Below are 15,054 nucleotides of genomic sequence, written 5' to 3'. Positions count from 1 at the left end.
GAGCTCAGCCTGACGGGTGCCCGGGCCCGGCAAGGCAAATCGGAGATCGGAAGCGCCCGCCTCTCAAACCCGATCGCGAGGTGTTGCCCACAAGGAAACGCATTTATCTTATGTGACATGAGGGTTTCAGAACATTATGATAAGTAGATTCTGTCGACCTGCGTTATGAACGTCGCGCGGGACGAGTCACAGAGTGAGACGAAGAAGCTTCTCAGGCTTATCTCCTTGCAGCGCCTCTGTCGACTGGCTTTTATCTTAAACTTCTGTGACCTAAGCAGACTTCCAGAAAATGCATTCCTTAGCAGGCCGTCGGGAGCTTCCCCAGTAGAGTTAAGCAAACTGGGCTGACATCCACTTCATTGATACAAATTTGGCTTTCATTATGTGTGCAATGCACTCGGAAAATATTCATCCGGGCTGGTTCTTCTTCGCGCTCGTGTGCTCGGCGACGCTCTGCACCCTACCTACGCACGTAATCGCTGCATCAGGTAGGCATAGTTCCTTAGCTACCTCGCCGACTTGTGTGCTGTGTTGTGTTACTCTCGCGAGCAACGCCGATGGCGCGAAGGACTGGCAGCAGTTACCCTGCGCCGCCGCTTGCCAAAACTATTTACTTCCCTTGCAGATGCACCACCTCCTTTTTCCGACGCTGTAGCCCCGGCGGGTAAGCGGGTTTGTGCTTTGGCGGGCTAGGGGTATGGGCGGGCGCCGGACGTTAGCAGCGCACTGCTGAGCGCACTGGGCACGCTTGTGCAGTAGGGAGCCTACCCCTTGAAAGCACGACACATTTGGCAGGGGAAGTGCGAGATCTGGTCCATGGACTGTTGTCGATGGTCTACAGATAACAGGACTTGCCAAATGCGCTGTTGACCAACATGGTCACGCTCCCGACGATTCGCTGCTCATGTGCCACAAGCCCACAAGCCAGTGACGTGCGCTTACCCTTCCCCCTCCTCACCCTACGTCTCTATAACGTGCAGACGAACCCCCACCACTGGTCCGTAGAAACTCGGACCCGCCACCGCCACTGCCATCACTTCCCCTTCCACCCTCGCCATCGCCACCTGTCTCCCCGCCGCCCCGCGCCTCCCGCCCGCCGCCCTCACCTCGACCCCCGGCGCCGCCTTCCGTCGTCTACACAATAGCCGGCGCGCGCCTCAGCCTCTACCCATTCGCTTACATTCGCCCCAACGCCACCTACCCAAACGGCGTACTCGTGCCGCTCACAAACGCTACGGCGGGCGGGCTGGGCTACATCATTGCTGCCGTCGCGCCCTCCAACGAAACCGGCGCACCACTCCCTGCCGGCAACCCGACCGGCATCCCGGTCTGCCTCCCAGGGTTTGACAACATCGCGGCGGCGCTGGCGTGCCGCGCGGCGGGTCTGGCCGGCGGCCGTCAGGTGGCCACGGGCAGCAGCAGCGGCAGTGGCAGTAGCGGTGGCGGCGTCGGCGGTGGCAATGGCACTGGCAGCAATGCCACGTACCCGAATCTCAGCTTCGGGCCGGGACGCGTGGGGAACTTTCGCATTGTACGGAACGTGGCTTGTCCGTACTGGGCCACTTCACTGGCGTACTGCCAAGCGGAGCTCGTGGACTGGGCGGGTGCTGGCGACTGCGCCTCGGTGACGGCGGTGGTGTGCGACAAGGGTGAGTGGCAGCAAGCATACATGGCAGCAGCAGCAGCACAGGCGTGTATGGATCGGTGTGCACGGAGAGTGGAGTGGCGGCGCAGGACAACGGTGTGGGGTATGGCAGCATGTTGGGCAGGTGTTTTGCTTACATCGGACCGTGCCTGCATGCCCCCGTGCAGGGGGTTCGCCCCCGCCCTCGCCCCCGCTGCCGAGCCCCCCCGAGCTGGACGCGCCGCCACCTGGCGAGGCCCCACCAGGTGCGACGGCCGGCTGTTACACATACTGGTTTTCCGCCCCAACTGTTGCACGGCCGGACTGGGCTACCTACTGCAGACACGGGTTGCGTGTCATACGCAGTACACGTGTTGGGGTCTTGAACCTGTTTCCCGCCTGCGGCGGCGGCCGCAATCCCGCTGTGACACACCGGTATGCCCAATGTTCATGGTGTGTGCAGATCTCGGGCTCCTTGACTTGGATATTGTTGTGGGCTGGACGTACGACGGTGTGGATTACGAGCTCGGCTATGATCACACTTCCGTACGCGGCGGGCTGTACGGCGGCAACAACCTGGACAACAGGACGAGCTGGGAGCGCGTGTATTGGCCGCGTGGCAGCACGCCTGACGCGACGGTATGGATGATGCATGCTGGGGGTGCGGGCGTGCTGGGCAAAGCGCTGGCACAGGGGACACCGTGGCCGTCAGCCTGGTGCCTCTTGCGGGCTGGTGGTGGTTGGTGGTGGCTGGGTGGCTGGGTTATCTCGTTTGCCCCCATGCACGCTGCTTCCCCAGCGCTTGTGTGCACCCATGCACCCCTGCTCTGCTGTGCTATCCACTCTTGGGCGGGCGGGTGTGTCTGCATTGCCCCCTTTTGAATGCGTCCTTTCGCTACAGCAAATGAATTTGCGCCATGTGGCTCCTTGCCCCCCGTGTCCCCTGTGCCCTGCTGCAGACGTACCACGTGTGTGTGCGCTGGTTCACGGGCTCTCGCTCCCTGCAGTTGGACCTAGAACTGGAGGTGACAGTGGCGGGCGCGTTGGCGTACAGCGAGACCGCTGTGTGGGGCACGTGGTTGACCCGCAACTCGCAGTGCACGCCCGACGCCAACGGCTACATCGGCAGCTACAGCTACACGGCTGCAGGCAGCGGCAGCAGCAGCAGCGTCGGGGGCGCCACTGGCAGTAGCAGCGGCGGCCCGCCCGCGCTGCAGTTCCTGGTGGCTTGGGGCGAGAGTGAGTGTGGAAAAGGCAACGAGGTGTGAGGCAAGGGCACACTTGGCACTGCTTTATCCAGTTACGTGTGACACGTGATACAAGGAGCCGGGGCAGGTGCTCTGGGCCGTGTCAAGAAGTTAACACAAAGCCTCGGCCCGGCCCTGCCGCACGATGCCCGCCCCGCGCAGGAAGCTCGCCCCCGCCTAATCCGCCGCCGCAGCTGCCTCCGACCCCTCCTCCGCCACCACCGCCGCCACCGCCGCCGCCACCTGTCGTGCCGCCAGGTCAGCAGTTCATATGTCCTGACCGCACGTGTGCGTTGTGCACGCGCTGAAGGCTGTCACTGCTCTGACCATGGGTGTCAGCCTGTTGAGTGCGCTACCAGGCCGCCGCCGCGGGGCTATGGCGTGGTGCAAAGTCCTAGGCGTGGTGTGAGCAATGCGTTGTCCGCACGCATGGCTTGCAACACACAATCACGCACGAGCACCCCACAGGCATGGAGCCAGTGTGCCTGGACACGACCTATGTCGCTGGGCGCGTCCTGGAGGTGTTGGGCGCCACGGACGGCCCAGCCGCAAGCTCCGTGGGCAGCTGCCTGCAGGCCTGCCTCAACCGCCAGCCCAGAGACTGCCAATTCATCGTGTACGACGGAATGCTAGGTGCGTGGGTGATAATGGGGGCCCAGCTGCCGTGCGCCACGGAGACGGGGGGCCCGGGCAGGGGGCGGGGGAGGGGGTGGCATTGCAACCGAGGACAGCCGCTGCGTTGGTGACTTGTGCTTTGTCGACGACACTAGTGGAAAGATGCGTCCCCTCAACCTTGCGCCGCCAAGCGCCATCGCTGGCGCTGGTGCCTACACCCAACCAACGCATGCGCGCACGCTCCCACCCATCAACAGGAACGTGCTACCTGAAATCAGACTTCCTGGTCACCAACGCCACGTCTGAGGACGCGGTCAGCTCCGACGAGTACGGCGAGTCGGGCCACAACCCCGACACGACCGTGTGCATCACGCCGCCTGTTGTGTCCCAAGTCCTCGACGACGGTACGGCGGTGGCTTGGGTTTTTTTCGTGCCCTGATGCTCCTTCCCCCGTGTGCCTTCGCAGCTGTAATGCCCTAGCAATCACACAAACAGAGGCAGGTTAAAGTAGCTGGACCCGCGTGCCAAGTCTTGCGCGCTCCTGCCTACCGTTATTCAATCAACACACCCCGTGCCGCCCTCCGCGCTTACAAATGCACACAGCTGGCATGCCGGTTGTCAGCAGCCGCGGCAACTACGTCTGCACCCACGGCTGGGACCTGCGCGGCCGTGTGCTGGGCGTGGGTGACCGCTTCGCGACCCAGGAGGATTGCGCGGCGGCATGTGACCTCAACGCACAGTGTCAGTAAGTTGGCATGGCTATCAGGGAAGCAGTGCGCTGTGCAGGTTGTGGCGGCGCCTGGACCTGGGACCAGGAGACAGTTCCGGACGGCGGACATCGGTTCGTTTGGGCTGTAGTGGCTACGGCCGGCCACTGCGCTCCATTGTGCGCACGTGTGTGTCTATCTGCAGGTACTACGTGTACGACACTTCTGAATCCAGCCCGTGCGCCCTGCTGTACGACGTACTGGCCGGCCACCCCAAGTACAAGTTCAGCTATGACTCGGAGGCGGCGGCGTGTGTGAAGGCACTGCGGCCCAACGCGCCCCGTGAGTTTGTGTACGGCACACGTGTTGCAAGAGCACACGGACGGGAACATATGCACACCAATACGCGCACGTGCACACACCATGCATGCCAGTTGCTGCTGTGCTGCCCCTGCACGCGGCCCAGGAGCCTACCTTCCCACCAATGCCACGTTGCGCACCCCGCTCACCCGCCCACCCGCCACCGCATGCGCCGCACGCACAGGCCGCCTGGAGCTGCCCGCCCTCTCCGGCCTAGGCATGGATCTGGCAGCCCTGGCGGGCCCCGACACGGACGGCAGCTGGCCAGCCATCTCCGTCCGCAACACCGGCGGCGGCGCCATCGTCGTCTATGCCTGGCTGGTCTCCTTTGACAGTGGCCTGGGCACAGGCGGCGGCGCGAGCAGCAGCGGCGGCGGCGGCAGCGACCCCAAGCTCTACGACCCTATCACCGGCATCGCTGCGGTGCCCGCGGTGCCGCTGTGCGCAGGCGACGGCAGCAGCGGCTGGGGAGACGCGCAAGCAGCGCGGCTGTGCCGCGACGTGGGCTTTGCGGGCGGCTACGTCGCGGCCGGCGGCGCGGATTCGGCTGTGGAGGCGCTCCACCTTCCTGGAGGCGCGGTGACGGGCCTGAGCTGCCCTGACCGTGGCGGCAGTGACGTGCCGCTGCTGCAGTGCCGCGGGGTGGTGGAGGAGGACCGCGGCTGCGAGCGCGTGGCCGCGGCCTTCTGCACGCCCGCACCGCCGCCGCCACCGCAGCCGCCTTCGCCGCCGCCGGTCGTGTCACCGCCGCCTCCGCCGCCGCCACCGCAGCCGCCTCGGCCCAAGTCTGGTGCGTGCGTGGGGGTGCATGCAGTGTATCCTCGGCTGAGCCTAGTTGCGTGCAGTCTCTCTGTGGCTGCCTGTAAACCTATACCAACACCTCAAATCTGGGTTGCGAACGATTCTTCCTGTCGCGCGCCCAGCAATCCTGACGTTCATTTGGTCCTTCCCGCACCCTCCCTTTGAATATGCAGCCACCCGGACTGCCAGGCTGAGTGACCTGGCGCAGACCGTGCTTCCCTACGCTCACGGCGTGCTGGGCGTCAGCGCCGACCTCAGTGCCTACGCCGGCGGCATGCCGCCGCTCGTGTCCGTGGACAAGCCACGCGGCTTCGTGTGGGCTGCCACAAGCCACGGACCTGTGCTGCCCGTGTGTGCGGCGGGCGGTGGCAGCGGCGGTGACGGCTGGAACGACGCCGCCGCTGCGCTCGCGTGCCGCGCCGCCGGCTTCCCCGGCGGCCGGGCTGGCAGGGCCGTGGTGAACCTGCGGAAGCAACTCACAGCCATGATTACGAACGTGACGTGCGGGGGCGAGAGCAACGGCATCGGCGACTGCAGCGGCGTGTTTGTGGAGTATGGGCGGTGCCTGCGGCTGGCTTCTGTGGAGTGCAACTGGGGTGAGCCCGGCCGCATGTCCAGCAGTAGTGTCTGGGTGAAGTGTGTCCGCGAGTCCGTCTCGTCACCCATGCATTCTGCTATTGAGCTCCTTTCTTAGGAAAGCACAGGGGGCAGGGTCGAGCTCCTCACTGCTGAGGCGCATCAGCACTCAGCCGCCCCCGACCCCCTGTTCATGTTGCGTGCCAGCCAGACAACCGTAACCAGACAAAGCCATGCAAGCGCAGTGAGTAATCTCAACCCCACCCCGCGTGCCGTGTGTCCCTGATGTTCCCCCATGCTTTCTTGCAGAGCCCCCGCCCGGCCTGGCTCCGCAGTCGGCCCTCTTCGACGCATATGAGGGCGTCCGAACCTCTTCGCAGGGCGTCACCGCCTGGCGCGACCCCCGCACCCAGGACCAGACCCAGCCGCTGCAGCTGACCATGTCTGGTACCTGCGGCTACGACAACAGCAGTACGGAGGCGGGCGGCGGGTACGGCAGCGTGGTCTTTGACGGCCGTAGCTGCCTTGGAAGGCTGGGTGTCAACCTGCCGGCTTGGAGCAGTGCCCGAACCGCGCCGTTCACTCTCCTGGTGGTGGCGAAGTTGGACGTGCCGGTATCGGCTCGTCCCACAGACTCGTACAGCCTCATCCAAATCAGCCGCACCCCGACGGACTATGACTTTGAGGCGGCGTTCCAGGTGGCAACACGCGGCAACACTAGCAGCAGCTTCCTGTACGACAACCAGGCAGGGCAGGCCTTCGGCAAGCTCGTCATGCCTGCCTCGTACGATGAGTGGGCGATGTACGTCTTTGTACGACAGCCGGGCGGTACGGCGGCGGCGGTGTACCGCAGCTCGCAGCCGCGCAATGGCGGCGTGGGCACCTTTCCCGGAGGCGTGGAGCTGATCGCCTCCCAGTCGGTACCGCCGCCGGGGGTTTCAGTTCAGCCCGACAACTTGGTGCTTGGCGCTGACTGGCGCGACAACAACACATTCGTGAAGGGGCGGTTGGCGGTTGCGGCGGTTTACACAACCGCCTTGGATCTGGGCCAACTGAACGACCTGTACAACTTATATGCGCCGCGCTTTGGCTGGGCGCGCGCACCTAGACGTGAGTGCGTACCGCCGTATGCCTGGGTTGGCCTGCATCCAGGGGTATTGGCTGCCTGAACTTGACGCGCACGCGATGTGTTTTCTGTCGGGTATGCACGATACCGTGCGGCCATGCATGCTGCCGCCGTGCTGAGCGCTGCCGTGCGTTGCCCTTGGCGTCAAGTCTGCCCCCCCCCTTCCCGACACACACATGCGCAACCTCGCTCACAACATGCCTGTGCCCGCGCAGCCGGGCCCCCGAGCCCGCCCTCGCCTGCACCCAACGTGCCGTACCCTCCCCAAGGCCCAGCACCTCCCGACCATGCGTCCGGCGACGCGCCGCCGCCCTGGGACGAGGGCGTGGGGTCCGTGACCATCAGCAGCCCGCCGCCCTTCCCCAGCGGCTTCTTCAGGCCCAACTGGCCCATCGCCATCCTGACACGTGAGCGATGATAGCACGTACCTTGTGTTGCCGTACAGATAGTTGTGACGAGGACTCGGCATGCCTGACGGTGTAGGGCGTTGGCGGTGGTGGGGAGAGGTTCTAAAGTGGTAGTGCGTGGTTGGGAAGGGCGGCGCATGTGCACGTGCACGCGCCCCCGGCCTGCCCTTCTCCTCAGGCGAGTCCGCAGCAAACAGCACGCACCTGCCGGCCTCCTGCCTTGGGCGCAATTGTGCATTTGTGCGTGCGTGGCCCGGCAGGTGGCGCCCACGCACCTTACACATTGGGCCCCACCCCATGCGCCCTACGCCTTGGGCCCCAACCCCAACCCCAACCCCATGCCCCGTACATGCCGCATACATGCCACCGCAGGCGACACCTACGTGGGGTGCTTCGACGGGGACCCACGGTACCCCGCCGCCACTGACCCGGCCGGCGACAGCGGCGGCGGTGCCATCCTGCCGTACTGCCTGATGTACGAAGTCGACAACATGACGGCGCAGCTGTGTGCGGAGGCGGCGCGGTCGGGAGGTGCGTGTGCGCGTGCGCGTGCGCGTGTGTGTGTGTGTGTGTGTGTGTGTGTGTGTGTGTGTGTGTGTGTGTGTGTGTGTGTGTGTGTGTGTGTGTGTGTGTGTGTGTGTCTTCAACAACACTGCTAACTGTGAGCGCCCACGTACCATGCCGTACTCGCGGTCCTCGCAATACTGAATGGTGCCTGCATCCGGCCATCCTCCCAATCCACCCAACGCAACCCAACCCAACCGAACCCAACCCAAACCCGCAGGCTTCAAGGCGTACGGCCTCGCGGACGGCACCACCTGCCTTGCCGCCTTCGACCCGCAGCCTGCGGCCGCGCTGCTGGGGGTGGCGCCGCAGGGCGAGTGCAGCACGCGGTGCGGGGGTGACCAGCAGCAGGCGTGCGGCGGCGACGGCTCCTTCGACCTGTTCCTGGTGGGCTCGGCGGGCAGCAGCCTGCCAGGAACGGACCCAAGCTCGGGCTTGGGATCAGTCTCGGCAGCGTACCTGGGAGTCCGGCTGAGCGGTGGCTTCTCCAGCGCTGCTGGGCGAGGTGCGTACCGTACCTTGGCACAGGCCTGGCATCCTGTGCATGGCCCCGTTGATACCCGCCACTTCATCGTAGTCCGCTCCCACTGGCCTTGCCTGTCTTGGTTGTGGACCCGATGAATGCCTTCACGCACTGAAACGCTGCTGTGTCCCTGCGCCCCGTTAAATGACGCGCCGACGCGCTGTCCCCGCCCCTCGCGCCGCAGTCGAGGTCCAGCTGGAGGCTGGGGGGCAGTGGGGCACTGTGTGCGGCCTGCCCGCCTTTGGAGATGTGGAGGCGGAGCTGGTGTGCCGCACTCTGGGCTTTAGTACCGGCATTGCCGTGTTCCAGCCCGCCCCGAGGAGTGCCGCTCTCATCCTGATGGTGAGTGACCTCGGTTCCCCCTGCTCCCCCTCCTCGCCTCGTTCCCCGCCTGCGACGGGATCCCCAGGCAGACCAAAGGTTGACGGATCGGTTAGTTGAGTGCATTCGTGGCGGCAATTGCGTTCGTGTGGCGTACTGCTGCCTGCCCTCGTCGTGTGTGACCAGGTGTGAGCGGTCCGCACAGACGTCTTGCTTTCTTGAAACTGACAAATGTTGACGCACTTCGGTCCTGTTACGAGTGCAGAGCGACGTGTCCTGCAACGTCTCCATTCATGCGCAATTCTCGGAGTGCGCTTCGTCGCGGGGTGCCGCTGTGGACCGCACGTGCACGCACACCAACGACATGGGCGTGCGCTGTTTCAGTGAGTGCCGGCCTGCCGACGGCACCTGACACACCACAAGTCATGTCCACTTTGATTGTTTGAATCCTCATTGACATTCTTTAGCACGATTGTGAAAACGTTGCGGCGTCATGCATCCTCCGCAGGGGTGCACATGCCTTGCCGCTCCACCTACTCCTCAACAGCAGTATGGCTAATAACCGCCAACCCCTTCCTTTCGCTTTTCCCATCGTAACCTGCAGGCACGGAGACGCGCCCTCTGCCCGAGATCGCCACCAGCATGATTCCCCACACCTGGTCGCTAGACACGCAAAGCTGGGGCGGTCAGCTTGCGGAGGACGACGGCAGCGTGGGCTATGTGTGGTCGTACGTGCCATCGGCCGCCGCCTGGCTGCCCGTTTGCCACCCAGGCGCCTTCGACGACACGGCCGCCACCCTGGCGTGCCGGCAGGCGGGCTTCGGCAGCGGTACGGCATTGCCGTACGACGAGTGGGGCGTGGCGAGCCTGGGGCTGCTGAGTCAGACGCAGGTGCTTCGCGACGTGCGGTGCGTGGCGGGCGCTAGCTCGCTGCGGGGCTGCACAGGCAGCCTGGCGCCTGTGGCCATGTGCCGGAGCCTCGTGACCGTCAATTGCACCTATGGTAAGTTTAGGGCTTGCTGCTGATTCTTCGTGCCTCTAACTGTACTTTGAAGTGGGGATGTTCAGGATCCAGTAACTTTATGGCTAAGGTTTAACGGGTTATGTTCCCTCGCTCGTCTGTGCCAACAGACCCGCCCGAGCTGTCCGTGGCGTTGGTTGACGGCCCCGACGGCGACCCGAACACTGGCAGAGGTGTGCCCGTTTGTTCCCGGTACTCCGTAATCGGGGAGAATGTCCACCTTCTGCGCGTTTATTTCGACCCGGCATACAGTACTGCAAATTGGCTGCGTGGCGCTTACGGCCGCGCCCCCCCCCCTTGTTTCTGTGATGCCGCAGTTGAGGTAACAATTGACGGCGATGGGAAGCCGATATGGTGAGTGAGATGCCCTCTCTACTACACCTGCATACTTCTCGCGTCTCTCCAGCCTTGATACGCCGACGCAAGTAAGGCAACATGGCCGTCTCAATGAGTTCTGTGCCGTCGCTGCCACGCAGCTTCGACAACGAAATGCTGGAGCCCACCAGCCCGACTGTGGACCTGCTCTGCCACACGCTGGGCTACCGTGGCGGTGGCCGCGCATCTCGCGGCCCGCAGGAGCTCAATGCAACCAACCTCGTGGGCTGGCTGGTGCGTGTCACAAAGTAATGGGCACAGGACTGCAGCCTGCAGCAGGCACCGCTGCTGGCTATGACCGTCTTAAGGATGGATGTGTGTGTGCGTGCGGGCCCAAGCACGCGGCCACATGACAAGCCCGTTCTCTGACCTCATGCATTCCGCTGCCGTCTTGCGTGCATGCAGACCGGGCTTGCCTGCCCCCCCGGCGCCGAGTGGCTGTCTCAGTGCAGCTTCGGCCGTGTGACGTCGGCAGGATCGCCGTCCGCGGTGCTCAGCGAGTGCCCCAGCAAACGCCCGCTGCAGCTGCGCTGCTTTGGTAGGTTATTCGTGTCCTGCCCCTGCCCCGGCCCCAGCCCCGGCCCCGGCCCCGGCCCCGGCCCCGGCCCCGGCCCCGGCCCCGGCCCCGGCCCCGGCCCCGGCCCCGGCCCCGGCCCCAGCCCAGGCGCCGCCGTCCTTTAACTCCCCACGCCTGGAATCCTGGACCCACTCCCATGCCGTATCACTTGCTAGCCCCTGTTTCTGGTGGTTACGAGCTGACCTGCCGTACCGTGCCCATGACCACAGACACGGCGCCACCCCCAGCACCGCCGGCGCCGCCACAGCGGCCCCCCGCCACACCGCGCCAACCGCCGCTCGGAAACCGCCAAAAGGCGGACACGTGCGTGTACATCCGCATCACGACCCGCCCGCCCTTTGAGGAACGCAGATCCTCCCTGCTGCGCCTCCCGTCTTCCGAGTGTGTGCCCTTCGCGTCCGACGTGGCACGGGAAATAGACCTGGCGGCCTTCGAGTTGGGCGTCAAGTTGCGGCGACCCTTCAGCGACACGGAAGGCGGCTGCGACGGGCTGGGCATGCAGGTGCGTGCACACGGCTCTGCTTGATGTCGCTGGTGTCAGTTCAAGGAGAGCAGGGAGAGCCGGGGGGCGCAACAGCAGCTAGCGGGGGGGGGAGGCGTACAGTGTGACAGCAGTGCTGGCCAGCGGCATTAAAAAAGCGGCTGAGGTTTGGATTAAATAGCAGCAAGCAACCCAACGAGGAACATGCAACACGCATTCTAGCATCAGTGCCGCAGTTGACACTCCCATCGCATGCCGGTTGCCCTTGACGCCTGCAGGTGTGCGGCGTCTTCGAGGTCCCCAACCGCGATCGTATCTGGTTCGCTCGCGGCGGCAGGCCCGTGGAGGATTTGCCAAAGCTGGCTCCGTTCTTTGTGGCCGCGCTGCCGCGCTGGATTGATCGGGTGTTCGGCGGGCCGGGCTGCAACGACACCAGCCTCGGCTACGGCGTCTCGGCCTTCCTGCAGGATAAGAATGGGCAGGTGCAGTTCAAGAGCACGCGGACCTGCGCGGAGGTGTCCTCCCCACCGCCGCCGCCACCTCCGCCGGCACCGTTGGCGCCAGCCCTGCCGCCCGGGGCCGTGCCGCCGCCGTCACCTCCAGAAGCGGAGCCACCTGCTGGCGAGCCGCCGGCGGTTGACTACTTCTGCACCGGCTGCGTGGAGATTGTGATGACGCCTCGGGAGGGGACGTTGGGTCAGTCGCCGCCCATGGAGATGCCCCCGGCCGCTCCGCCAAATGACGGCTTGGAGCCCCCACCCTCTCCATCACGACCGCCGCCGCCGACGCCGCAGACGCTCTACGGCAACGGCTGGCCCATCGACCCAGACTTCTGTCGTACCGCCGCGGCGGAGATCTCAACCGTCATCAACCGCGCCGCCAACGACTTCCGGGCGGTTTGGAGCCAACCGTTTGCCCTGGCCGAGTGCGACCCCAACCCGTACCGTCCCGTGCTGCGCGTGTGCGGCGTGCTCGACTTCGTCCCCGTGCAGCTTGAGAAGCTGCTGCAGGACGAGGGGCAGGGCCCGCGCACGTGGCTACAGCCGTACCTCATGCCGTACAACCCGGACACGTACGACTACAGCAACAGCCCCGACGAGGAGCTGTGCCTGCCGCGCTTCCGCAGCCTCGACACCAACGAGCACATCTACGACATCTCCGTACGCATGGTCAGCAACGACACCTTTGGCATGCAGTGCCTGGGCAACGCGTCGTACGACGTGTCGTGCGCCATCCCCGACACCGACTACTCCTCGCCGCCGCCCCCGTCCCGTACTCCCCCACCGGCGATTGCATCATTAGCGCCGCCTCCACCACCAGACCGACCAGACTTCCCTCCGCCGCCCAGGCGCCCTCCCACGCCACCCCGCCCGCCACCGCCCAGCCCGCCGCCGCCCTCACCGCCGCCGCCGCCACCCTCTCCACCGCCACCGCCGCCGCCCTCACCGCCACCGCCGCCGCCGCCCACCTGCCAGATATGCGCCACTCTGGACTACGCCGCCGGCAACCCGCGTTTCGCCTTTTTGCGGCCAACGCACTGCGCTGCTTACGCCGCTGCCGTGTCCAGCGGTATGGCGCAGATCGCAACAGGCCGGGTGGATTTTGCAACCGCCTGGCCAACTGCCGTAACCGCCCCAGCCGTCACGTGCGACACCACCCGGATAACGGTGTGCAACACCCTCACTTCCCGCGGCAGCGGCATTCGCATCCGTGACCAGCTCAACGCGCGACTGGAGTCCATCGCTCGCTCCGCAAACGGCATCTGCACCGCGTCTCCAGGAATCGTGTTCACGGCAGCAGTGCAGGACGGCCGCGCCTTCCCGCCGCCGCCAGCCAGCATGTCGTGTTTCCCGATCGTGCCTGTGTCATTCAACTGCTCGCTTCCCGCCAACCGCGATTTCCCCTTCCGGCCCTGTGTCACCGCGCGCAACGCAACCGCGTTCGTGCTAGACAAGGTGGTGCCGGACACCAGCCGCGCCAATTCGCACTGCTTCTATTTCCGCAACAACACACCTATCAGCCCCGGAGGGGTGAGTGGGCAATGCAATGGGTGGGGGAAGAGGGACAAAGGTAGAGAGGCGGGATCGATCGCAGCTGGCTGCCGCACCAGGCTGACGCCCTGCTACGGCCGCGCCCGCATGCACACACACACACACACACACACACACACACACACACACACACACACACACACACACACACACGACTCCGGCGTCGTCTGGGCGGGCTTTCGTTTTGTTTCTTAACACACACACGAACATGCTTTTTCCGTTGCCCTAACACCTAACCATGCAAACACGCAGGTTTGCGCCTCGGCCGCCCGCCTCAACGGCGTCCTGTTCCGCACCAACAGCACCGTGCGACCCCGAGTGCGCACCGTGTTCGTGGAGAACGGCGCCGACCGCTCCGCGCGCACCGCCCTGGGCCTGGTGTGGACCAACAACGACACCGTTCTGAACGTGGCGGTGCCGGACTGGGGCGTTGCCAGCGTCAGCAACCCGGCGGCGCCGGACCCCACGCGGCCGCGCGTGTGCATTCAGCTTGATCCGGGCGTGGCGCTGTCTCAGTTTTGCGGGTCAGGGGCGGGCGGCGCGGCGGGCTGTGCCCTGAGTATATTGACCGACGTTGCGGACACGTGCTGCCCCGTGCAGCCCTACACGCCGCCGGCACTGGCGACAGCAGGCACTGCAGGCCGGCATTGAGGCGGTCATGAGTTGGTTGCACACACGCAGTAAAACAGTTGGGCTATTGCTGTTTATCAGCTTTTATCAGCTTTGTACAAGAGCACAAGGCATGAAATATAACTTTTTGTGTTTCACGTAGTACGGATACTGTAGGGGTAGCTGGAGTAGCTGGAGTAGCTGGAGTAGCTCGTGGAGGGGGGGACGCACGCGTGATATGCATAGTGGGGAGTGTAGAAGAGCAGCACAGAGATCGGTGCTAGGGGTCAAGTGCGGGGCTGAACTTCCTGAACGTGTTCGTATGCCACAGGTGGGGGCACGGCTGTGGGGCACGGCTATCGGGCTATGGAAGCAGGAAGCCCAAGGAAAGCGAACATAGTCCGAAATCCAACGACCCCCCAGTCTTTCCCAGCTGCAGTAGATCTTGCGGTAGACCAGAAGATGATGTAGGCCCGTTGTCGGAGGTATGAACATGTCACCGAGGGGGCGCGCTTGATGTGTGACTTGGGATCCATGTCATGCATTCTTCTTGGGCTTGGCTCTGTGTTGTACGCGTTTGTCGGGAGACGGGAGGGGCCATGAACCGAGCCCGGGATGTTCCCACCGGGGTATCAAGCGCTGCAGCACCCATATGAATGGCTATAACGTGAAGCGCGACCTGAGGCCCCCAACCCTGAGGTCAGAGGGCCTGAAGGCTGTGGTTGACCGTGCTACAAACCTCAAAGGCAGGCGTGTACTGGCAGGGCTTCCCGGCCGTACGAAATGGCCGAGCAATTCCTTCCACTGAATACAAGCGCTGCGCCTATGAGGTTTGTCCGGGAGCCGCGCCAGTCTGGTGCCTGGGGCCCGCCCGCTGAGAGCCTGTGGTGTGATTGCAGCCGCAAGCCGTGTGCGCGCCATTGCGGGACAGGCAACCTGCTGCGGCCTGAGACATGCACTCATAAGCCGATTAGTATTGATGAGTATGATGAGCAAAGATACAGCTGTCGCTGCAAGTTGGCGACCGAACTCGCGCTGTGACTGTGAGCCGAGACACTTTGGGTCCCAT

General features: G+C 64.7%; 1 protein-coding gene across 1 annotated transcript; it reads left to right on the top strand.

The window, feature by feature from the left end:
• Positions 1 to 150: 150 nt before the first annotated feature.
• CHLRE_04g219050v5 (uncharacterized protein) lies at positions 151 to 15,046 on the top strand. Its single transcript, XM_043061851.1, has 27 exons — positions 151 to 488; positions 626 to 664; positions 981 to 1,649; positions 1,813 to 1,890; positions 2,088 to 2,263; positions 2,584 to 2,863; positions 3,034 to 3,129; positions 3,340 to 3,504; positions 3,744 to 3,890; positions 4,090 to 4,231; positions 4,399 to 4,535; positions 4,738 to 5,343; positions 5,528 to 5,950; positions 6,240 to 7,040; positions 7,272 to 7,463; positions 7,836 to 7,994; positions 8,248 to 8,532; positions 8,735 to 8,892; positions 9,137 to 9,254; positions 9,476 to 9,874; positions 10,003 to 10,065; positions 10,210 to 10,246; positions 10,369 to 10,501; positions 10,673 to 10,805; positions 11,054 to 11,346; positions 11,604 to 13,355; positions 13,629 to 15,046. Exons 1-27 carry the CDS (start codon positions 392 to 394, stop codon positions 14,025 to 14,027), a joined length of 7,977 nt encoding a protein of 2,658 aa, XP_042925203.1. The 5' UTR covers positions 151 to 391; the 3' UTR covers positions 14,028 to 15,046.
• Positions 15,047 to 15,054: the final 8 nt, after the last annotated feature.

Source organism: Chlamydomonas reinhardtii, chromosome 4 (assembly GCF_000002595.2).
Source record: "Chlamydomonas reinhardtii strain CC-503 cw92 mt+ chromosome 4, whole genome shotgun sequence".
Lineage (NCBI taxonomy): Eukaryota > Viridiplantae > Chlorophyta > Chlorophyceae > Chlamydomonadales > Chlamydomonadaceae > Chlamydomonas > Chlamydomonas reinhardtii.
This window is presented reverse-complemented; position numbering and strand designations above follow the sequence as displayed.